The following is a 24012-nucleotide window of genomic DNA, read 5'->3' as shown; positions in this document are numbered from 1 at the left end:
CACCCTGAATAAACAGTGACTATGTACAGTTACACAGTGAGTGATCCTCACCCTGAATAAACAGTGACTCTGTACAGTTACACAGTGAGTGACCTTCGCCCTGAATAAACAGTGACTCTGTACAGTTACACAGTGAGTGACCCTCACCCTGAATAAACAGTGACTATGTACAGTTACACAGTGAGTGATCCTCACCCTGAATAAACAGTGACTCTGTACAGTTACACAGTGAGTGACCCTCACCCTGAATAAACAGTGACTCTGTGCAGTTACACAGTGAGTGACCTTCGCCCTGAATAAACAGTGACTCTGTACAGTTACACAGTGAGTGACACTCACCCTGAATAAACAGTGACTCTGTACAGTTACACAGTGAGTGATCCTCACCCTTAATAAACAGTGACTATGTACAGTTACACAGTGAGTGATCCTCACCCTGAATAAACAGTGACTCTGTACAGTTACACAGTGAGTGACCCTCACCCTTAATAAACAGTGACTCTGTACAGTTACACAGTGAGTGATCCTCACCCTTAATAAACAGTGACTCTGTACAGTTACACAGTGAGTGATCCTCACCCTGAATAAACAGTGACTCTGTACAGTTACACAGTGAGTGATCCTCACCCTGAATAAACAGTGACTCTGTACAGTTACACAGTGAGTGATCCTCACCCTGAATAAACAGTGACTCTGTACAGTTACACAGTGAGTGACACTCACCCTGAATAAACAGTGACTCTGTACAGTTACACAGTGAGTGATCCTCACCCTGAATAAACAGTGACTCTGTACAGTTACACAGTGAGTGACACTCACCCTGAATAAACAGTGACTCTGTACAGTTACACAGTGAGTGATCCTCACCCTGAATAAACAGTGACTCTGTGCAGTTACACAGTGAGTGATCCTCACCCTGAATAAACAGTGACTCTGTACAGTTACACAGTGAGTGACCCTCACCCTGAATAAACAGTGACTCTGTACAGTTACACAGTGAGTGATCCTCACCCTTAATAAACAGTGACTCTGTACAGTTACACAGTGAGTGACCCTCACCCTGAATAAACAGTGACTCTGTGCAGTTACACAGTGAGTGACCCTCACCCCGAATAAACAGTGACTCTGTGCAGTTACACAGTGAGTGACCCTGAATAAACACTGACTCTGTACAGTTACACAGTGAGTGACCCTCACCCTGAATAAACAGTGACTCTGTACAGTTACACAGTGAGTGACCCTCACCCTGAATAAACAGTGACTCTGTGCAGTTACACAGTGAGTGACCCTGAATAAACACTGACTCTGTACAGTTACACAGTGAGTGACCCTCACCCTGAATAACCAGTGACTCTGTACAGTTACACAATGAGTGACCCTCACCCTGAATAAACAGTGACTCTGTGCAGTTACACAGTGAGTGACCCTCACCCTGAATAAACAGTGACTCTGTGCAGTTACACAGTGAGTGACCCTGAATAAACACTGACTCTGTACAGTTACACAGTGAGTGACCCTCACCCTGAATAAACAGTGACTCTGTACAGTTACACAGTGAGTGACCCTCACCCTGAATAAACAGTGACTCTGTGCAGTTACACAGTGAGTGACCCTGAATAAACACTGACTCTGTACAGTTACACAGTGAGTGACCCTCACCCTGAATAAACAGTGACTCTGTACAGTTACACAGTGAGTGACCCTCACCCTGAATAAACAGTGACTCTGTGCAGTTACACAGTGAGTGACCCTGAATAAACACTGACTCTGTACAGTTACACAGTGAGTGACCCTCACCCTGAATAACCAGTGACTCTGTACAGTTACACAATGAGTGACCCTCACCCTGAATAAACAGTGACTCTGTGCAGTTACACAGTGAGTGACCCTCACCCTGAATAAACAGTGACTCTGTGCAGTTACACAGTGAGTGACCCTGAATAAACACTGACTCTGTACAGTTACACAGTGAGTGACCCTCACCCTGAATAAACACTGACTCTGTACAGTTACACAGTGAGTGACCCTCACCCTGAATAACCAGTGACTCTGTACAGTTACACAATGAGTGACCCTCACCCTGAATAAACAGTGACTCTGTGCAGTTACACAGTGAGTGACCCTCACCCTGAATAAACAGTGACTCTGTGCAGTTACACAGTGAGTGACCCTGAATAAACACTGACTCTGTACAGTTACACAGTGAGTGACCCTCACCCTGAATAACCAGTGACTCTGTACAGTTACACAATGAGTGACCCTCACCCTGAATAAACAGTGACTCTGTGCAGTTACACAGTGAGTGACCCTGAATAAACAGTGACTCTGTACAGTTACACAGTGAGTGACCCTGACCCTGAATAAACAGTGACTCTCCACAGTTACACAGTGAGTGACCCTCACCCTGAATAAACAGTGACTCTTTACAGTTACACAGTGAGTGATCCTCACCCTGAATAAACAGTGACTCTGTACAGTTACAAAGTGAGTGATCCTCACCCTGAATAAACAGTGACTATGTACAGTTACACAGTGAGTGACCCTCACCCTGAATAAACAGTGACTCTGTACAGTTACACAGTGAGTGACCTTCGCCCTGAATAAACAGTGACTCTGTACTGTTACACAGTGAGTGATCCTCACCCTGAATAAACAGTGACTCTGTACAGTTACACAGTGAGTGACCTTCGCCCTGAATAAACAGTGACTCATTACAGTTACACAGTGAGTGACCCTCACCCTGAATAAACAGTGACTATGTACAGATACACAGTGAGTGATCCTCACCCTGAATAAACAGTGACTCTGTACAGTTACACAGTGAGTGACCCTCACCCTGAATAAACAGTGACTCTGTACAGTTACACAGTGAGTGACCTTCGCCCTGAATAAACAGTGACTCTGTACTGTTACACAGTGAGTGATCCTCACCCTGAATAAACAGTGACTCTGTACAGTTACACAGTGAGTGACCTTCGCCCTGAATAAACAGTGACTCTGTACAGTGACACAGTGAGTGACCCTCACCCTGAATAAACAGTGATTCTGTACAGTTACACAGTGAGTGATCCTCACCCTGAATAAACAGTGATTCTGTACAGTTACACAGTGAGTGACCCTCACCCTGAATAAACAGTGATTCTGTACAGTTACACAGTGAGTGACCCTCACCCTGAATAAACAGTGGCTCTGTACAGTTACACAGTGAGCGACCCTCACCCTGAATATACACTGACTCTGTACAGTTCCACAGTGAGCGACCCTCACCCTGAATAAACAGTGACTCTGTACAGTTACACAGTGAGTGACCCTCACCCTGAATAAACAGTGACTCTGTACAGTTACAGTGAGTGACCCTCACCCTGAATAAACAGTGACTCTGTACAGTTACACAGTGAGTGACCCTCACCCTGAATAAACAGTGACTCTGTACAGTTACACAGTGAGTGATCCTCACCCTGAATAAACAGTGACTCTTTACAGTTACACAGTGAGTGACCCTCACCCTGAAGAAACAGTGACTCTGCACAGTTGCACAGTGAGTGACCCTGAATAAACAGTGACTCTGTGCAGTTACAGTGAGTGACCCTGACCCTGAATAAATAGAGACTCTGTACAGTTACACAGTGAGTGACCCTCACCCTGAATAAACAGTGACTCTGCACAGTTACACAGTGAGTGATCCTCGCCCTGAATAAACAGTGACTCTTTACAGTTACACAGTGAGTGACCCTCACCCTGAATAAACAGTGACTCTGTACATTTACACAGTGAGTGATCCTCGCCCTGAATAAACAGTGACTCTGTACAGTTACACAGTGTGTGACCCTCATCCTGAATAAACAGTGACTCTGTACAGTTACACAGTGAGTGACCCTCACCCTGAATAAACAGTGACTCTGTACAGTTACACAGTGAGTGACCCTCACCCTGAATAAACAGTGACTCTGTACAGTTACACAGTGAGTGATCCTCGCCCTGAATAAACAGTGACTCTTTACAGTTACACAGTGAGTGACCCTCACCCTGAATAAACAGTGACAATGTACATTTACACAGTGAGTGACCCTCACCCTGAATAAACAGTGACTCTGTACAGTTACACAGTGAGTGATCCTCGCCCTGAATAAACAGTGACTCTGTACAGTTACACAGTGAGTGATCCTCACCCTGAATAAACAGTGACTCTGTACAGTTACACAGTGTGTGACCCTCATCCTGAATAAACAGTGACTCTGTACAGTTACACAGTGAGTGATCCTCACCCTGAATAAACGGTGACTCTGTACAGTTACACAGTGAGTGACCCTCACCCTGAATAAACAGTGACTCTGTACAGTTACACAGTGAGTGATCCTCACCCTGAATAAACAGTGACTCTGTACAGTTACACAGTGAGTGACCCTCGCCCTGAATAAACAGTGATTCTGTCCAGTTACACAGTGAGTGACCCTCACCCTGAATAAACAGTGACTCTGCACAGTTACACAGTGAGTGACCCTCACCCTGAATAAACAGTGACTCTGCACAGTTACACAGTGAGTGACCCTCACCCTGAATAAACAGTGACTCTGTACAGTTGCACAGTGAGTGATCCTCACCCTGAATAAACAGTGACTCTGTACAGTTACACAGTGAGTGACCCTCACCCTGAATAAACAGTGACTCTGTACAGTTACACAGTGAGTGATCCTCATCCTGAATAAACAGTGACTCTGTACAGTTACACAGTGAGTGACCCTCGCCCTGAATAAACAGTGACTCTGTCCAGTTACACAGTGAGTGACCTTCGCCCTGAATAAACGGTGACTCTGTACAGTTACACAGTGAGTGACCTTCGCCCTGAATAAACAGTGACTCTGTACAGTTACACAGTGAGTGACCCTTGCCCTGAATAAACAGTGACTCTGTACAGTTACACAGTGAGTGATCCTCACCCTGAATAAACAGTGACTCTGTACAGTTACACAGTGAGTGACCTTCACCCTGAATAAACAGTGACTCTGTACAGTTACACAGTGAGTGACCCTTGCCCTGAATAAACAGTGACTCTGTACAGTTACACAGTGAGTGATCCTCACCCTGAATAAACAGTGACTCTGTACAGTTACACAGTGAGTGACCTTCACCCTGAATAAACGGTGACTCTGTACAGTTACACAGTGAGTGATCCTCACCCTGAATAAACAGTGACTCTGTACAGTTACACAGTGAGTGACCCTCACCCTGAATAAACAGTGACTCTGTACAATTACACAGTGAGTGATCCTCACCCTGAATAAACAGTGACTCTGCACTGTTACACAGTGAGTGATCCTCACCCTGAATAAACAGTGACTCTGTACAGTTACACAGTGAGTGACCCTTACCCTGAATAAACAGTGACTCTGTACAATTACACAGTGAGTGATCCTCACCCTGAATAAACAGTGACTCTGCACTGTTACACAGTGAGTGATCCTCACCCTGAATAAACAGTGACTCTGTACAGTTACACAGTGAGTGATCCTCACCCTGAATAAACAGTGACTCTGTACAATTACACAGTGAGTGATCCTCACCCTGAATAAACAGTGACTCTGCACTGTTACACAGTGAGTGATCCTCACCCTGAATAAACAGTGACTCTGTACAGTTACACAGTGAGTGACCCACACCCAGAATAAACAGTGACTCTGTACAGTTACACAGTGAGTGATCCTCACCCTGAATAAACAGTGACTCTGTACAGTTACACAGTGAGTGATCCTCACCCTGAATAAACAGTGACTCTGTACAATTACACAGTGAGTGATCCTCACCCTGAATAAACAGTGACTCTGCACTGTTACACAGTGAGTGATCCTCACCCTGAATAAACAGTGACTCTGTACAGTTACACAGTGAGTGACCCACACCCAGAATAAACAGTGACTCTGCACTGTTACACAGTGAGTGATCCTCACCCTGAATAAACAGTGACTCTGTACAGTTACACAGTGAGTGACCCTTACCCTGAATAAACAGTGACTCTGTACAATTACACAGTGAGTGATCCTCACCCTGAATAAACAGTGACTCTGCACTGTTACACAGTGAGTGATCCTCATCCTGAATAAACAGTGACTCTGTACAGTTACACAGTGAGTGACCCTCACCCTGAATAAACAGTGACTCTGTACAGTTACACAGTGAGTGACCCTCACCCTGAATAAACGGTGACTCTGTACAGTTACACAGTGAGTGATCCTCACCCTTAATAAACAGTGACTCTGTACAGTTACACAGTGAGTGACCCTCACCCTGAATAAACAGTGACTCTGTACAGTTACACAGTGAGTGATCCTCACCCTGAATAAACAGTGACTCTGTACAGTTACACAGTGAGTGACCCTCACCCTGAATAAACAGTGACTCTGTACAGTTACACAGTGAGTGACCCTCACCCTGAATAAACAGTGACTCTGTACAGTTACACAGTGAGTGACCCTCACCCTGAATAAACAGTGACTCTGTACAGTTACACAGTGAGTGACCCTCACCCTGAATAAACAGTGACTCTGTACAGTTACACAGTGAGTGATCCTCACCCTGAATAAACAGTGACTCTGTGCAGTTACACAGTGAGTGATCCTCACCCTGAATAAACAGTGACTCTGTACACTTACACAGTGAGTGATGCTCACCCTGAATAAACAGTGACTCTGTACAGTTACACAGTGAGTGATCCTCACCCTGAATAAACAGTGACTCTGTACAGTTACACAGTGAGTGATCCTCACCCTGAATAAACAGTGACTCTGTACAGTTACACAGTGAGTGACCCTCACCCTGAATAAACAGTGACTCTGTACAGTTACACAGTGAGTGACCCTCACCCTGAATAAACAGTGACTCTGTACAGTTACACAGCGAGTGACCCTCACCCTGAATAAACAGTGACTCTGTACAGTTACACAGCGAGTGACCCTCGCCCTGAATAAACAGTGACTCTGTATATTTACACAGTGAGTGACCCTCACCCTGAATAAACAGTGACTCTGTACAGTTACACAGTGAGTGACCCTCATCCTGAATAAACAGTGACTCTGTACAGTTACACAGCGAGTGACCCTCACCTTGAATAAACAGTGACTCTGTACAGTTGCACAGTGAGTGACCCTCACCCTGAATAAACAGTGACTCTGTACATTTACACAGTGAGTGATCCTCGCCCTGAATAAACAGTGACTCTGTACAGTTACACAGTGTGTGACCCTCATCCTGAATAAACAGTGACTCTGTACAGTTACACAGTGAGTGACCCTCGCCCTGAATAAACGGTGACACTGTACAGTTACAGTGAGTGATCCTCATCCTGAATAAACAGTGACTCTGTACATTTACACAGTGAGTGATCCTCATCCTGAATAAACAGTGACTCTGTACAGTTACACAGTGAGTGATCCTCATCCTGAATAAACAGTGACTCTGTACAGTTACACAGTGAGTGACCCTCACCCTGAATAAACAGTGACTCTGTACAGTTACACAGTGAGTGATCCTCATCCTGAATAAACAGTGACTCTGTACAGTTACACAGTGAGTGATCCTCACCTTGAATAAACAGTGACTCTTTACAGTGACACAGTGAGTGACCCTCACCCTGAATAAACGGTGACTCTGTACAGTTACACAGTGAGTGATCCTCATCCTGAATAAACAGTGACTCTGTACAGTTACACAGTGAGTGATCCTCACCTTGAATAAACAGTGACTCTTTACAGTGACACAGTGAGTGACCCTCATCCTGAATAAACGGTGACTCTGTACAGTTACACAGTGAGTGATCCTCACCTTGATTAAACAGTGACTCTGTACAGTTACACAGTGAGTGACCCTCACCCTGAATAAACGGTGACTCTGTACAGTTACACAGTGAGTGACCCTCACCCTGAATAAACAGTGACTCTGTACAGTTACACAGTGAGTGACCCTCACCCTGAATAAACAGTGACTCTGTGCAGTTACACAGTGAGTGACCCTCACCCTGAATAAACAGTGACTCTGTACAGTTACACAGTGAGTGATCCTCACCCTGAATAAACAGTGACTCTGTACAGTTACACAGTGAGTGATCCTCACCCTGAATAAACAGTGACTCTGTACAGTTACACAGTGAGTGATCCTCACCCTGAATAAACAGTGACTCTGTGCAGTTACACAGTGAGTGATCCTCACCCTTAATAAACAGTGACTCTGTAAAGTTACACAGTGAGTGATCCTCACCCTGAATAAACAGTGACTCTGTACAGTTACACAGTGAGTGATCCTCACCCTGAATAAACAGTGACTCTGTGCAGTTACACAGTGAGTGTCCCTCACCCTGAATAAACAGTGACTCTGTACAGTTACACAGTGAGTGACCCTTCACCTATCGATAATTAACAATCCTGTGCAATTAATGTGTGACGCGGATTCTTCTTTGAAGACTCAGCATGTGGGGCTCCTGCTGGATGAGGAAGGAAACAATGAAAATGCATTTGTTTTCTCAATTCAAGTTTGTCAATTTTGGGCTCATTTCTGCCTTGGAATGAGTTAGTAAGGAGCATTGACATAAGTTGCTCTCTTTCCAGTTGTGCTCTCTGTATCATTAAGCTCCTCATTTAATCTCCTTAGAATGTAATGTTGTGATTGCCTCCCGTAAAATGGAAAGACTGAGAGAAGCCGCACAGCGACTTTCAGCTACAATTCCTCCATCGAATCCAGCGAAAGTTACACCAATTCAATGTAACATACGCAAGGAAAATGAGGTAAAGATATTTTTACTGCCCATTCTATCCTGTCAGGCTGGGGAATGATGTTCACAGAGTACTGGGCATCTGTCAGTACATAAAATCATACGGCACATCGAACGAGACTATTCAGCCCATCATGTGTGTGCTGGCTCTTTGAATGAGTTATCCAATTCATCCCACTCCCCCTGTTCTTTCCCCGTCACTCTGCAATTTTCTTCCCCGTCATGTATTTCTCCAATTCTCTTTTGAAAGTTATTATTGAATCTGCTTCCACCATCCTTTCAGGCAGCGCGTTCCAGATCACAACTCTTTACTTAAAAATAATTTCTTCACCTTCCCTCTGGTTATCGACCCTCCTGCCATTTAAAACAGTTTAACCTTATCTAATCTAACAACCCCTCACAATTTTGAACACCTCTATTAAATCTTAACCTTCTCTGTTCCAAGGAGAACAATCTCAGTTTCTCCACATAACTGAATTCCCTCATCCCTGGATCTATTCCAGTAAATCTCCTCCGCACCCTCGCCAAGGCCCTGACAACCTTCCTAAAGTGTGGTGACCAGAATTAAACACAATTCTCCAGCTGGGGTCCAACCAGTGTTTTGGAAAGGTTCAGCATAACTTCCTTTTGTACTCTATTTGTCTTTTAAGAAAGCTCATGATCCTGGTGCTTTTTAACAGCCTTCTCAACATATCCTGCAATCTTAAAAGAATTTTGGATCCACATTACCCTATTGTCCATAAATAGATTTCCTTTTCGGACACTGTTCAACATATTTACCCATTCTTTGTGCAAACCTAGACAGTGAATGCTATCAACTTACTCAGTAACAGCAAGATGTAGTCCCACCGTCAACAGAGCAGCACTCCCTCACTACTGCCCTCCGACAGTGCGGCACTCCCTCACTACTGCCCTCCGACAGTGCGGCACTCCCTCACTACTGCCCTCCGACAGTGCGGCACTCCCTCACTACTGCCCTCCGACAGTGCAGCACTCCCTCACTACTGCCACCCGACAGTGCAGCACTCCCTCACTACTGCCATCCGACAGTGCAGCACTCCCTCACTACTGCCATCCGACAGTGCAGCACTCCCTCACTACTGCCCTCTAACAGAGCAGCACTCCCTCACTACTGCCCTCCGACAGTGCAGCACTCCCTCACTACTGCCCTCCGACAGTGCAGCACTCCCTCACTACTGCCCTCTGACAGTGCGGCACTCTCTCAGTACTGACCCTCTGACAGAGCAGCACTCCTTCAGTACTGACCCTCTGACAGTGCGGCACTCCCTCAGTACTGACCCTCTGACAGTGCAGCATTCCCTCACTACTGCCCTCCGACAGTGCAGCATTCCCTCACTACTGCCCTCCGACAGTGCAGCACTCCCTCAGTACTGATCCTCTGACAGTACAGCACTCCCTCAGTACTGATCCTCTGACAGTGCAGCGCTCCCTCATTACTGACCCTCCGACAGTACAGCACTCCCTCAGTACTGACCCTCTGACACTGCAGCGCTTCCTCAGTATTGACCCTCCAACACTGCAGCACTCCCTCAGTACTGACCCTTCGATATTGCAGCACTCCCTCAGTACTGACCCTCTGACAGTGCAGCGCTCCCTCATTACTGACCCTCTGACAGTGCAGCACTCCCTCAGTACTGACCTTCCGACAGTGCAGTGCTCCCTCAGTGCTGACCCTCTGACAGTGCAGTGCTCCCTCAGTGCTGACCCTCTGACAGTGCAGCACTCCCTCAGTACTGACCCTCTGACAGTGCAGTGCTCCCTCAGTGCTGACCCTCTGACAGTGCAGCACTGCCTCAGTGCTGACCCTCCGACAGTGCAGTGCTCCCTCAGTGCTGACCCTCTGACAGTGCAGCACTCCCTCAGTACTGACCCTCTGACAGTGCAGCACTCCCTCAGTCCTGACCCTCTGACAGTGCAGCACTCCCTCAGTACTGACCCTCCAACACTGCAGCACTCCCTCAGTACTGACCGTCCGACATTGCAGCACTCCCTCAGTACTGACCCTCTGACAGTGCAGCGCTCCCTCAGTACTGACCCTCTGACAGTGCAGCGCTCCCTCAGTACTGACCCTCCGACAGTGCAGCACTCCCTCAGTACTGACCCTCTGACAGTGCAGCACTCCCTCAGTACTGCACTGGAGTGTGAGCCTGTACCTTACAGCCTCAACTTGCATTTATATATAATGTATTTTAATATAGTCGGATATCCCAAGGCACATCACAAGAATGTCACAGAGTCATTTATGGTACAGAAGTAGGCCATTCGGCCCATCGAATGCATGCTGACTCCCCCGCTCGATCCCCGAAACCCGCAAGTCTATTTTCTTCAATTGGCTCCAGTTTCTTTCTACAGTCACCGATTGTCATCAAATAAAATTTGACAGCCATCCATATAGTGGGATTCTAGGTTAGGTGACTAAAAGCTTGAGGGGTAGGTTTTAAGGAGTGTCTGAAAGGAGGAGAGAGAGGTGGGGAGGGTTCCAGAGGGGATTCCAGATTTGACAATAAGGGTGTGGTCTGCAGGTGTGATTGACAAGAGCTAACTGTGTTATTATATACTGAGATGATCATTGCTCGTGTTGCCTGTGCCCTCACCTCCTTACCTGTTTAGGTGAGAAGTTTGATGAAAGCTGCCTTGGAATTACACGGCCGGATTGATTACCTGGTGAATAATGGAGGAGGTCAGTTTCCCAGTCCTGCCGAGCACATTACAGCCAAAGGCTGGAATGCCGTGATTGACACGAATCTGACTGGAACATTCTACTGTTCCAGAGAAGGTAAAAGCATGAGGAGGAACAATATGGCACTGAGGGGGAGGTAGTGGAGGAGAGTGTGATGGAGGGATGGGAGGAGACTGACGACGGGACATTGGGCAATGTGTGTGGGAGAGAGATGGGGTTGGGATAAGGAGTGTGGTGGAGGGATAGGAGGGGGTAAGTGTGGGGGAGAGGGCTCTGTAGAGGAGGGAGTGAGAGAGGGGGATGGGTTGGGCGGTAGGGGAGGGGGTGTAGGGGAAGGGAGGGGAGGGTGTCTGGGGGTGGGGAGGGGACAGGGGGTCCAGGGGAGGGGAGGGGAGTGGAGGATGTCTGGGGGAGGGGAGGGGAGGGAGGGGTTGTCCGCAAGGCAATGTAGTGTCCCAGATCCTCTTCCCAGTTAATTCCACAGCTGAACTGCGATTGGCTGATGGGAGCAGCAGCGTGTTGGGGGTTTGATCCGATCCTGGGATTTACAATGAGTCGAGTTCCTGGAGTTTCTGATCTGGATATCCATGTGTTTCAGTGTATTGCGCCTGGATGAAGGAGAATGGTGGGGCCATTGTGAACATTGTGGTAGATATGTGGAAAGGATTCCCAGGAATGTCGTAAGTGATCAGACGTCTGGAACACCTACAAGCGTATCTCAGTGCAGTGTGTGTGTTTGGGATGGTGTATCTCGGTGTAGTGTGTGTGTTTGGGATGGTATATCTCATGCGGTGTGTGTGTTTGGGATGGAGTATCTTCTTGAAAACATACAATGTTTTGGCCACAAATGCTTTCTGTGGTAGCGAATTCCACAGGCTCACCACTCTCTGGCTGAAGAAATTTTTTTTTTTTTTTACAGATACAGCACTGAGTCTGTGCCGACCAACAACCACCCATTTATACTAACCCTACAGTAATCCCATATTCCCTACCACCTACCTACACTAGGGGCAATTTATAATGGTCAATTTACCTATCAACCTGCAAGTCTTTGGCTGTGGGAGGAAACCGGAGCACCCAGCGAAAACCCACACAGACACAGGGAGAACTTGCAAACTCCACACAGGCAGTACCCAGAATTGAACCCAGGTCCCTGGAGCTGAGAGGCTGCGGTGCTAACCACTGTGCCACTGTACCGCCTCATCTCAGTCCTGAAAGGTTTACCCTGTATCCTTAGACTATGACCCCTGGTTCTGGACTCCCCCACCATCGGGAACATCCTTCCTGAATCGACCCTGTCAAGTCCTGTTAGAATTTTATAGGTTTCTATGAGATCCCCCCTCACTCTTCTGAACTCCAGTGAATATAATCCTAACTGACCCAATCTCTCCTCATACGTCAGTCCTGCCATCCCAGGAATCAGTCTGGTAAACCTTCGCTGCACTCCCTCTATAGCAAGAACATCCTTCCTCAGATAAGGAGACCAAAACTGCACACAATATCCAGGTGTGGCCTCACCAAGACCCTGTATAATTGTAGCAAGACATCCCTGCTCCTGTACTCGAATCCTCTCGCTATGAAGGTCAACATACCATTTGGCTTTTTTACCGCCTGTTACACCTGCATGCTTACCTTCAGCGACTGGAGTACGAGAACATCCAGGTCTCGCTGCATATTCCCCTCTCTCAGTTTATAGCCATTCAGATAATAATCTGCCTTCCTGTTTTTGCTACCAAAGTGGATAACCTCACATTTATCCACATTATACTGCATCTGCCATGCATTTGCCCATTCACTCAACTTGTCCAAATCACCCTGAAACCTCTCTGCATCCTCCTCACAACTCACCCTCCCACCCAGTTTTGTGTCATCTGCAAATTTGGAGATATTACATTTAGTTCCCTCATCTAAATCATTAATATATAATTAATATATAATAATTAATATATATATTCATTATGTGCTGGGACGAGGGAGCAGTACCCCAGGACATGCGCGATGCCAACATCATCACCCTCTATAAAAACAAGGGTGACCGCGGTGACTGCAACAACCACCGTGGAATCTCCCTGCTCAGCATAGTGGGGAAAGTCTTTGCTCGAGTCGCTCTAAACAGGCTCCAGAAGCTGGCCAAGCGTGTCTACCCTGAGGCACAGTGTGGCTTTCGTGCAGAGAGATCGACCGTTGACATGCTGTTCTCCCTTCGTCAGATACAGGAGAAATGCCACGAACAACAGATGCCCCTCTACATTGCTTTCATTGATCTCACCAAAGCCTTTGACCTCGTCAGCAGACGTGGTCTCTTCAGACTACTAGAAAAGATTGGATGCCCACCAAAGCTACTAAGTATCATCACGTCATTCCATGACAATATGAAAGGCACAATTCAACATGGTGGCTCCTCATCAGAGCCCTTTCCTATCCTGAGTGGTGTGAAACAGGGCTGTGTTCTCGCACCCACACTTTTTGGGATTTTCTTCTCCCTGCTGCTTTCACATGCGTTCAAATCCTCTGAAGAAGGAATTTTCCTCCACACAAGATCAGGGGGCAGGTTGTTCAACCTTGCCCGTCTAAGAGCGAAGTCCAAAGTACGGAAAGTCCTCATCAGGGAACTCCTCTTTGCTGACGATGCTGCTTTAACATCTCACACTGAAGAGTGCCTGCAGAGTCTCATCGACAGGTTTGCGGCTGCCTGCAATGAATTTGGCCTAATCATCAGCCTCAAGAAAACAAACATCATGGGGCAGGATGTCAGAAATGCCCCATCCATCAATATTGGCGACCACGCTCTGGAAGTGGTTCAAGAGTTCACCTACCTAGGCTCAACTATCACCAGTAACCTGTCTCTAGATGCAGAAATCAACAAGCGCATGGGAAAGGCTTCCACTGCTATGTCCAGACTGGCCAAGAGAGTGTGGGAAAATGGCGCACTGACACGGAACACAAAAGTCCGAGTGTATCAGGCCTGTGTCCTCAGTACCTTGCTCTACGGCAGCGAGGCCTGGACAACATATGTCAGCCAAGAGCAACGTCTCAATTCATTCCATCTTCGCTGCCTCCGGAGAATACTTGGTACCAGGTGGCAGGACCGTATCTCCAAAACAAGTCCTCGCGGCGGCCAACATCCCCAGCTTGTACACACTACTGAGTCAGCGGCGCTTGAGATGGCTTGGCCATGTGAGCCGCATGGAAGATGGCAGGATCCCCAAAGACACATTGTACAGCGAGCTCGCCACTGGTATCAGACCCACCGGCCGTCCATGTCTCCGCTTTAAAGACATCTGCAAACGCGACATGAAATCCTGTGACATTGATCACAAGTCGTGGGAGTCAGTTGCCAGCATTCGCCAGAGCTGGCGGGCAGCCATAAAGACGGGGCTAAAATGTGGCGAGTCGAAGAGACTTAGTAGTTGGCAGGTAAAAAGACAGAGGCGCAAGGGGAGAGCCAACTGTGCAACAGCCCCGACAAACAAATTTCTCTGCAGCACCTGTGGAAGAGCCTGTCATTCTATAATTGGCCTTTATAGCCACTCCAGGCGCTGCTTCACAAACCACTGACCACCTCCAGGCGCGTATCCATTGTCTCTCGAGATAAGGAGGCCAAAAAAGAAAAAAAAAAGATATTGTGAATAGCTGGGGTCCTGGCACCGATCCCTGCAGTACCCCACTAGTCACTGCCTGCCATTCAGAAAAAGACACATTTAACCCTACTCTTTGTTTCCTGTCTGCCAACCAATTTTCTATCCATCGCAATACATTACCTCCAATCCAATGCACTTTAATTTTACATGCTAATCTCTTATGTGGGACTTTGTCGAAAGCCTGTTCAGCGCGACTCGAGCAAAGACTTTCCCCACTATGCTGAGCAGGGAGATTCCACGGTAGTTGTTGCAGTCACCGCGGTCACCCTTGTTTTTATAGAGGGTGATGATATTGGCATCGCGCATGTCCTGGGGTACTGCTCCCTCTCATCAACTCTACTAGTTACATCCTCAAAGAATTCTAGTAGATTTGTCAAGCATGATTTCCCTTTCGTAAATCCATGCTGACTCTGTCCGATTCTACCACTGTTCTCCAAATGCTCTGCTATAAAATCTTTGATAATGGACTCTAGAATTTTCCCCACTACCGACGTCAGGCTGACTGGTCTATAATTCCCTGCTTTCTCTCTACCTCCCTTTTTAAATACTGGGGTTACATTAACAACCCTCCAATCTGTAGGAACTGTTCCAGAGTCTATAGAATCTTGGAAGATGACCACCAATGCATCCACTATTTCTAGGGCCACTTCCTTAAGTACTCTGGGATGCAGACCATCAGGCCCTGGGGATTTATCGGCCTTCAATCCCATCAATTTCCCCAACACCATTTCTCTACTAATACTGATTTCTTTCCGTTCCTCCCTCTCACTAAACCCTGTGTTCCCCAACATTTCTGGTATGATATTTGTGTCCTCCTTTGTGAAGACAGAACCAAAGTATGCATTTAGTTGGTCAGCCATTTCTTTGTTCCCCATAATAAATTCCCCTGTTTCTGACTGTAAAGGACCTACATTTGTCTTCACCAATCTTTTTCTCTTCACATACCTATAGAAACTTTTACAGTCAGTTTTTATGTTCCCCGCAAGCTTGCTCTCGTACTCTATTTTCCCCTTCTTAATCAATCCCTTGGTCCTCCTTTGCTGAATTCTAAACTGCTCCCAATCCTCAGGTCTGTTGTTTTTTTCTGGCAGATTTATATGCCTCTTCCTTGGATCTAATGCCATCTCTAATTTCCCTTGTAAGTCACGGTTTGGCTACCTTTCCTGTTTTACTTTTACGCCAGACAGGGATAAACAATTCTTGTAGTTCATCCATGTGCTCCTTGAATGTTTGCCATTGCCTATCCACCGTCATCCCTTAAAGTAACGTTTCCCAATCCAATGGTGTATCTTGGTGCAGTATGTGCGTTTAGAGTGGTGTATGGCAGTGCAGTGTGTGCTTTTGGGATGGTGTATGTCGATGCAGTGTGTGTGTTTGGGACAATGTCGGTGCAGTGTGTGCTTTTGGGATGGTGTATCTCGTGCAGTGTGTGTGTTTGGGATGGTGTATTTTGTGCAGTGTGTGCATTTGGGACAGTGTATCTCGATGCAGTCTGTGCGTTGGGGAAGCTGTATCTTGGTGCAGTGTGTGTGTTTGGGACGATGTGTCTTGGTGCAGTGTGCGTGCATTTAGGATGGTGTGTCTCGGTGCGGTCTGTGCATTTGGGACAGTGTAGCTTGGTGCAGTGTGTGTGTTTGGGACGATGTACCTCGGTGTGGTATGTGCATTTTGGACGGTGTATCTTGGTGCAGTGTGTGTGTTTGGGACGATGTGTCTTGGTGCAGTGTGTGTGTTTGGGATGATGTATCTCAGTGCAGTGTGCATGCATTTGGGATGGTGTGTCTCGGTGCGGTATGTGCATTTGGGACAGTGTAGCTTGGTGCAGTGTGTGTGTTTGGGACGGTGTAGCTCGGTGCAGTGTGTGTGTTTGGGACGATGTACCTCGGTGTGGTATGTGCATTTTGGACGGTGTATCTTGGTGCAGTGTGTGTGTTTGGGACGATGTGTCTTGGTGCAGTGTGTGTGTTTGGGATGATGTATCTCGGTGCAGTGTGCATGCATTTGGGATGGTGTGTCTCGGTGCGGTATGTGCATTTGGGACGGTGTATCTCGGTGCTGGGTCTGCGTTTGGGACGGTGTATCTTGGTGCAGGGTGTGTGTGTGTGATGGTGTATCTTGCTGTAGTGTGTGCATTTGGGATAGTGTAGAAACATAGAAAATAGGAGTAGGAGTAGGCCATTCGGCCCTTCGAGGCTGCTCCGCCATTCATTATGATCATGGCTGATCATCCAACTCAGTAACCCCTTCCCACTTTCGCCCCATATCCTCTGTATCTCTGTGCAGTGTGTACGTTTGTGATGGTGTATCTTGTGCAGTGTGTGTCTTTGGGACGGTGTATCTCGGTGTAGTGTGCACATTTAGGATGGTGTATCTTGGTGCAGGGCGTGCCTTTGAGATGTTGTATCTCGGTGCAGGGTGTGCGTTTGGGATGGTGTATCTCGGTGCAGGGTGTGTGTTTGGGATGGTGTATCTCGGTGCAGGGTGTGCCTTTGGGATGGTGTATCTCGGTACAGGGTGTGTGTTTGGGATGGTGTATCTCGGTACAGGGTGTGTGTTTGGGATGGTGTATCTCGGTGCAGGGTGTGCCTTTGGGATGGTGTATCTCGGTGCAGGGTGTGTGTTTGGGATGGTGTATCTCGGTGCAGTGTGAGAGTTTGGAACGGTGTATCTCGGTGCAGGGTGTGCGTTTCGGACAGTGTATCTCGGTGCAGGGTGTGCGTTTGGGATGGTGTATCTCGGTGCAGGGTGTGTGTTTGGGACGGTGTATCTTGGTGCAGTGTGTGTGTTTGGGATGGTGTATCTCAGTGAAGGGTGTGTGTTTGGGATGGTGTATCTCAGTGAAAGGTGTGTGTTTGGGATGGTGTATCGCGGTGCAGGGTGTGCATTTGGGATGGTATATCGTGGTGCAGGGTGTGTGTTTGGGATGGTGTATCTCAGTGAAGGGTGTGTGTTTGGGATGATGTATCTCGGTGCAGGGTGTGCCTTTGGAATGGTGTATCTCGGTGCAGGGTGTGCCTTTGGGATGGTGTATCTCCGTGCAGAGTGTGCGTTTGGGATGGTGTATCTCCGTGCAGGGTGTGCCTTTGGGATGGTGTATCTTGGTGCAGGGTGTGCATTTGGAATGGTGTATCTTGGTGCAGGGTGTGTGTTTGGGATGGTGTATCTCGGTACAGGGTGTGTGTTTGGGATGGTGTATCTCTGTGCAGGGTGTGCTTTCGGGATGGTGTATCTCGGTGCAGGGTGTGCATTTGGGCTGGTGTATCTCAGTACAGGGTGTGTGTTTGGGATGGTGTATCTCGGTTCAGGGTGTGTGTTTGGGATGGTGTATCTCGGTACAGGGTGTGTGTTTGGGATGGTGTATCTCGGTGCAGGGTGTGCTTTTGGGATGGTGTATCTCGGTGCAGGGTGTACGTTTGGGATGGTGTATCTTGTGCAATGTGTGTCTTTTGGGACGGTGTATCTTGGTACAGGGTGTGTGTTTGGGATGGTGTATCTTGGTACAGAGTGTGTGTTTGGGATGGTGTATCTCGGTGCAGGGTGTGCGTTTGGGATGGTGTATCTCGGTACAGGGTGTGTGTTTGGGATGGTGTATCTCGGTGCAGCGTGTGCGTTTGGGATGGTGTATCTTGGTGCAGGGTGTGTGTTTGGGACGGTGTATTTCGGTGCAGGGTGTGCGTTTGGGACTGTGTATCTCGGTATAGTGTGTGCATTTGGGATGGTGTATCTCATTGCAGGCTGTGTGTTTGGGATGGTGTATCTCGGTGCAGGGTGTGTGTTTGGGATGGTGTATCTCAGTGAAGGATGTTTGTTTGGGATGGTGTATCTAGGTGCAGGGTGTGTGTTTGGGATGGTGTATCTCGGTGCAGGATGTGTGTTTGGGATGGTGTATCTCAGTGAAGGGTGTGTGTTTGGGATGGTGTATCTCAGTGTAGGGTGTGTGTTTGGGATGGTGTATCTCAGTGTAGGGTGTGTGTTTGGGATGGTGTATCTCAGTGAAGGGTGTGTGTTTGGGATGGTGTATCTCAGTGAAGGGTGTGTGTTTGGGATGGTGTATCTCAGTGAAGGGTGTGTGTTTGGGATGGTGTATCTCAGTGTAGGGTGTGTGTTTGGGATGGTGTATCTCAGTGTAGGGTGTGTGTTTGGGATGGTGTATCTCAGTGAAGGGTGTGTGTTTGGGATGGTGTATCTCAGTGAAGGGTGTGTGTTTGGGATGGTGTATCTCAGTGAAGGGTGTGTGTTTGAGATGGTGTATCTCAGTGAAGGGTGTGTGTTTGGGATGGTGTATCTCAGTGAAGGGTGTGTGTTTGGGATGGTGTATCTCGGTACAGGGTATGTGTTTGGGATGGTGTATCTCGGTGCAGGGTGTGCTTTTGGGATGGTGTATCTTGTGCAGGGTGTGTCTTTGGGACGGTGTATCTCGGTGTAGTGTGTTTGAGAGAGTTGTGCCCTCCATGCTGTGCTGTACCAGGAGACAATGTGAGAAATGCAGCTGGACTGAGGAATTTCCAGTGAGCTGTATTGAGATCAGGTTGTGACTCCCAGTTGCTGCTGACATTTAACTCTCATGTTTCGTTCAGACACACAGGAGCAGCACGTGCAGGTGTGGATAATTTGACTAAGAGTCTGGCCATTGAGTGGGCAGCCAGCGGAGTACGCATCAACGCTGTGGCACCTGTAGGTACATCTGTGTGTGTTACATGTATGTGTATATTTGTATTTCTGTCACCAGTCCCACCATGCATGGCCCCAGCTGTGTGTCTGCGACTCTCTGACTGTGGTTTTCACTCTCAATCTGTGACATGCTCTGATGCTGCTCTCTCTCACTAGGATATAATCACTCTGGTTTTCTGATTTTGTTGCTCTCGCTGATGATGTGATCTCTGTGTTTTACTCTCTGGCTCACTCAGCTGTAAACAGGTGTATAAGGGGGTTTCCTCCACATTTCCCTGAAAGATGGAGCAGCTCGGAGGACATTCCAGGGAATACCCCCTCCTTTAACTTCATTTCTTTGTTTACCAGGGGATGATTTTCTCAGAAACAGCTGTTGCCAATTACAAGGAGCTGGGACCGGAACTATTCAAAGGAAACATCCCGAAAATCCCAGCCAAGAGACTCGGCATCCCAGAGGAGGTGAGGCCCCGGTGTTCGGATTTGACTGTTGTAATGCAGATAATTACAGCATACAGGCCATTCAGCCCAGCCAGTGCATGCATGCCTTCACCCTCCAAATATTAGTCCTAATCACATTTACTCACCTTGTTCCCAGATCACCACAACCACCATTTCCTTCATCCACCTCTGTGATCTAATCTTGAATATTGATGTAGTTTCTGCCTCAACCACAAACCCCTGGAAGTGAATCCCAGAGTCTCACCTGTGTGTGAAGAGGTTTCTCCTGTCCTCTGTTCTAAATCTCTTACATTTAATCTTCTATCTATGGGCCCCCTCAAATTCTGGAAAGAGTCTGTTTGTATCTATCCAGTTGCATCCTTCCCCCATTTTAAACATTTCTGTTACATCACCCTGTACAGTATTGTCCTCCTGGGGGATAGGAATTCATGTTATTCTGTCATGTCCACTGATGGTCAGTCAACCCCACTGCTCATTTTACCGAGGCATTCCGGACATTCCCAAACTTCTCTCCGTGTTTTTTCTCCCTCCAGGTTGCCACTGTTGTTTGCTTCCTGCTTTCTCCTGCAGCCTCGTTCATGACTGGTGAGACTGTGAAGGTTGATGCCGGCCAAAGCCTATACCACAGCCTGTGGGAGATACCCGGTAAGAGCAACATTCAAACTGTTCACTCACTCACTCACCAAAATCCCCCCTCCCACCCCCAACACTCAAGATCCCCCATACCAACTGGACAAGTTTACAGAAGTTTTTCCTGTGACCAACCTGCCATTCCTTCACCTCGAACAAATCACACCAGGCAATTTACCCACAGTGGGCATCACAGCCCAGCCTGATCCTATCGTCAAACACTTTCCAGCAAACAACTTATCTTCTTTCTGTCGCCACTTTTTTCTCCCACCTCACCCCGTCTAAGATCAGCTTAGGACAGTCTCACCTCAGTGGGTCAGTTGTTCACAGCCTGAGACAGTGGGGGGAGAAATGAGAGTTAACATTTAACACGCAAGTGCCAGGCTTGGATCGGAGGGTAGCACACTCACTTCTGAGGCAGGAAGTTGAGAGTCTCACTCCATAATCCAGCCTGACACTCCCAGTGCAGTACTAAGGAAGTGTGGCACTATCAGAGGGTCAGTACTGAGGGAGTGCTGCACTGTCGGAGGGTCAGTACTGAGGGAGCGCTGCAATATCGGAGGGTCAGTACTGCAGGAGTGCTGCACTGTCGGAGGGTCAGTACTGAGGGAGCGCTGCAATATCGGAGGATCAGTATTGAGGGAGCACTGCACTGTCGGAGGGTCAGTACTGAGGGAGCGCTGCACTGTCGGAGGGTCAGTACTGCGGGAGTGCTGCACTGTCGGAGGGTCAGTACTGAGGGAGCGCTGCAATATCGGAGGGTCAGTACTGAGGGTGTGCTGCACTATCAGAGGGTCAGTACTGAGGGAGTGCTGCACTGTCGGAGGGTCAGTACTGAGGGAGCGCTGCAATATCGGAGGGTCAGTATTGAGGGAGCACTGCACTGTCGGAGGGTCAGTACTGAGGGAGCGCTGCAATATCGGAGGGTCAGTACTGAGGGAGCACTGCACTGTCGGAGGGTCAGTACTGAGGGAGCGCTGCAATATCGGAGGGTCAGTACTGAGGGTGTGCTGCACTATCAGAGGGTCAGTACTGAGGGAGTGCTGCACTGTCGGAGGGTCAGTACTGAGGGAGTGCTGCACTGTCGGAGGGTCAGTACTGAGGGAGTGCTGCACTGTCGGAGGGTCAGTACTGAGGGAGTGCTGCACCGTCAGAGGGTCAGTACTGAGGGAGTGCTGCACTGTCAAAGGGTCAGTACTGAGGGAGTGCTGCACTGTCGGAGGGTCAGTACTGAGGGAGTGCTGCACTATCAGAGGGTCAGTACTGAGGGAGCGCTGCACTATCAGAGGGTCAGTACTGAGGGAGCGCTGCAATATCGGAGGGTCAGTATTGAGGGAGCACTGCACTGTCGGAGGATCAGTACTGCGGGAGTGCTGCACTGTCAGAGTATCAGTACTGCAGGAGTGCTGCACTGTCGGAGGGTCAGTACTGAGGGAGCGCTGCAATATCGGAGGGTCAGTATTGAGGGAGCACTGCACTGTCGGAGGGTCAGTACTGAGGGAGTGCTGCACTGTCGGAGGGTCAGTACTGCGGGAGTGCTGCACTGTCGGAGGGTCAGTACTGCGGGAGTGCTGCACTGTCGGAGGGTCAGTACTGCGGGAGTGCTGCACTGTCGGAGGGTCAGTACTGCGGGAGTGCTGCACTATCGGAGGGTCAGCACTGTCGGAGGGTCAGTACTGCAGGAGTGCTGCACTGTCGGAAGATCAGTACTAAGGGAGTGCTGCACTGTCGGAGGGTCAGTACTGAGGGAGTGCTGCACTGTCGGAGGGTCAGTACTGCGGGAGTGCTGCACTGTCAGAGGGTCAGTACTGCGGGAGTGCTGCACTGTCAGAGGGTCAGTACTGCGGGAGTGCTGCACTGTCAGAGGGTCAGTACTGCGGGAGTGCTGCACTGTCGGAGGATCAGTACTAAGGGAGTGCTGCACTGTCGGAGGATCAGTACTGAGGGAGTGCAGCACTATCAGAGGTGCCATCCTTCGGCTGAGACAATAAAGCCAGGCCCTATTTGCCTCCTCAAGCAGATGTAAAGATCCCATGGTCACTATTCAGAGAAGAGCAGGAGATTTGTCCCCGATCCTGGGCCAGCATTTATTCCAAAATTAACAGATCAGGCCATTTATCACATTGCTGTTTGTGGGATCTTGCTGTGCAACTAATTGGTTGCTCTGTTTCCTACATGACAACAGTGACTACATTTCAAAAGTACTGCATTGGCTGTGAAGCACTTTGGAACCTCCTGAGTTTGTGGAAGGCACTGTAGAAATCTGGAACTGAAAGCTAGTCTCAGTAATGGTGACCATGAAATTATCATCGATTGTTGTAAAAACCCATTTGGTTCATTAATGTCCTTCAGGGAAGGAAATCTGCCGTCCATACCTGGTCTGGCCTACATGTGACTGCAGACCCACAGCAATGTGGTTGACTGAAATGGCCTAGCAAGCCAATCAGTTGTCAAGGGCAATTAGGGATGGGCAACAAATACTGGCCTTGCCAGCGATGCCCACATCCCATAAAAGAATTTTAAAAAATACAAGGTCATTTTTAAACAAACATTTGCACGAGCCCACTCATGCTCAGCTCAGTAACTGTTAGGGCCAGAGTTACACTCTGTAGAGCACAGAGTTCCCGTGGTCGCAGAGAAAGATTCTCTTAACTTTCATTGTTGCTTTTAAACCCTGCTCAGACCACGACCGCTGGCCACCTGCTCCCGAAAGCAGGAACTCCGCCATTCTAGCTGCTTTTCTTGCTGGAAAACCGCCTTCAAAATTGTGAGCAGTCTGGGGAGCCTCGACAGGACACGATGCAATCGTCCAGCTTTATAGTTACTTACTTCAAATTTGTACAATGATTTGTTATGTGTGATAGATTTTTAAGAAATGCTCACCCAATAAAATGTCGAAGGAATAAATTTTTAGAAGAAATTTAAGGACCAATAATCGAAAGGACTGATTCTTTAACAAAGACACAAAGCAAAAGCATTGTTAAGTTTTGAATTTTAGTTACATCTACTCAAACAACATGGGTTTCTTAGGTTTATAAAACTAGAAGCAAGAATATAAAAGGGAAGTTTTGCAACAACTGTATAAAGCCCTGGTGAGATCACATCTGGAGTACTAAGTACAGACAGTTCTGAGCATCAAAAAATCCATGAAG

At 47.9% G+C, this 24012-nt stretch overlaps 1 protein-coding gene across 2 annotated transcripts in view; it reads left to right on the top strand.

Moving 5' to 3' along the window:
- The window catches only part of pecr (peroxisomal trans-2-enoyl-CoA reductase), a 37149-nt gene extending 13354 nt beyond the window's left edge, over positions 1–23795 (top strand). Inside the window, exons 2-8 of one of the 2 annotated variants that reach the window (XR_010975263.1) lie at positions 8638–8771; positions 11390–11555; positions 12058–12139; positions 19678–19778; positions 20120–20230; positions 20764–20875; positions 23543–23632. Coding sequence is in view for 1 of the 2 variants with exons in the window: in XM_068034457.1 (XP_067890558.1) it covers positions 8638–8771; positions 11390–11555; positions 12058–12139; positions 19678–19774; positions 20120–20230; positions 20764–20875; positions 23543–23631 (791 nt within the window). In the remaining variant the exon portion in view is untranslated. Of the gene's footprint in view, positions 1–8637; positions 8772–11389; positions 11556–12057; positions 12140–19677; positions 19779–20119; positions 20231–20763; positions 20876–23542 lie in introns of both variants that reach the window. The other variant, XM_068034457.1, reaches the window with a different exon arrangement.
- The last annotated feature ends 217 nt before the right edge of the window (positions 23796–24012 follow it).

The sequence above is a fragment of the Heterodontus francisci genome, chromosome 7, assembly GCF_036365525.1.
Source record: "Heterodontus francisci isolate sHetFra1 chromosome 7, sHetFra1.hap1, whole genome shotgun sequence".
Classification (NCBI taxonomy): domain Eukaryota; kingdom Metazoa; phylum Chordata; class Chondrichthyes; order Heterodontiformes; family Heterodontidae; genus Heterodontus; species Heterodontus francisci.
Note: the sequence above shows the minus strand (reverse complement) of the source record. Positions and strands in the feature narration are given on the sequence as shown.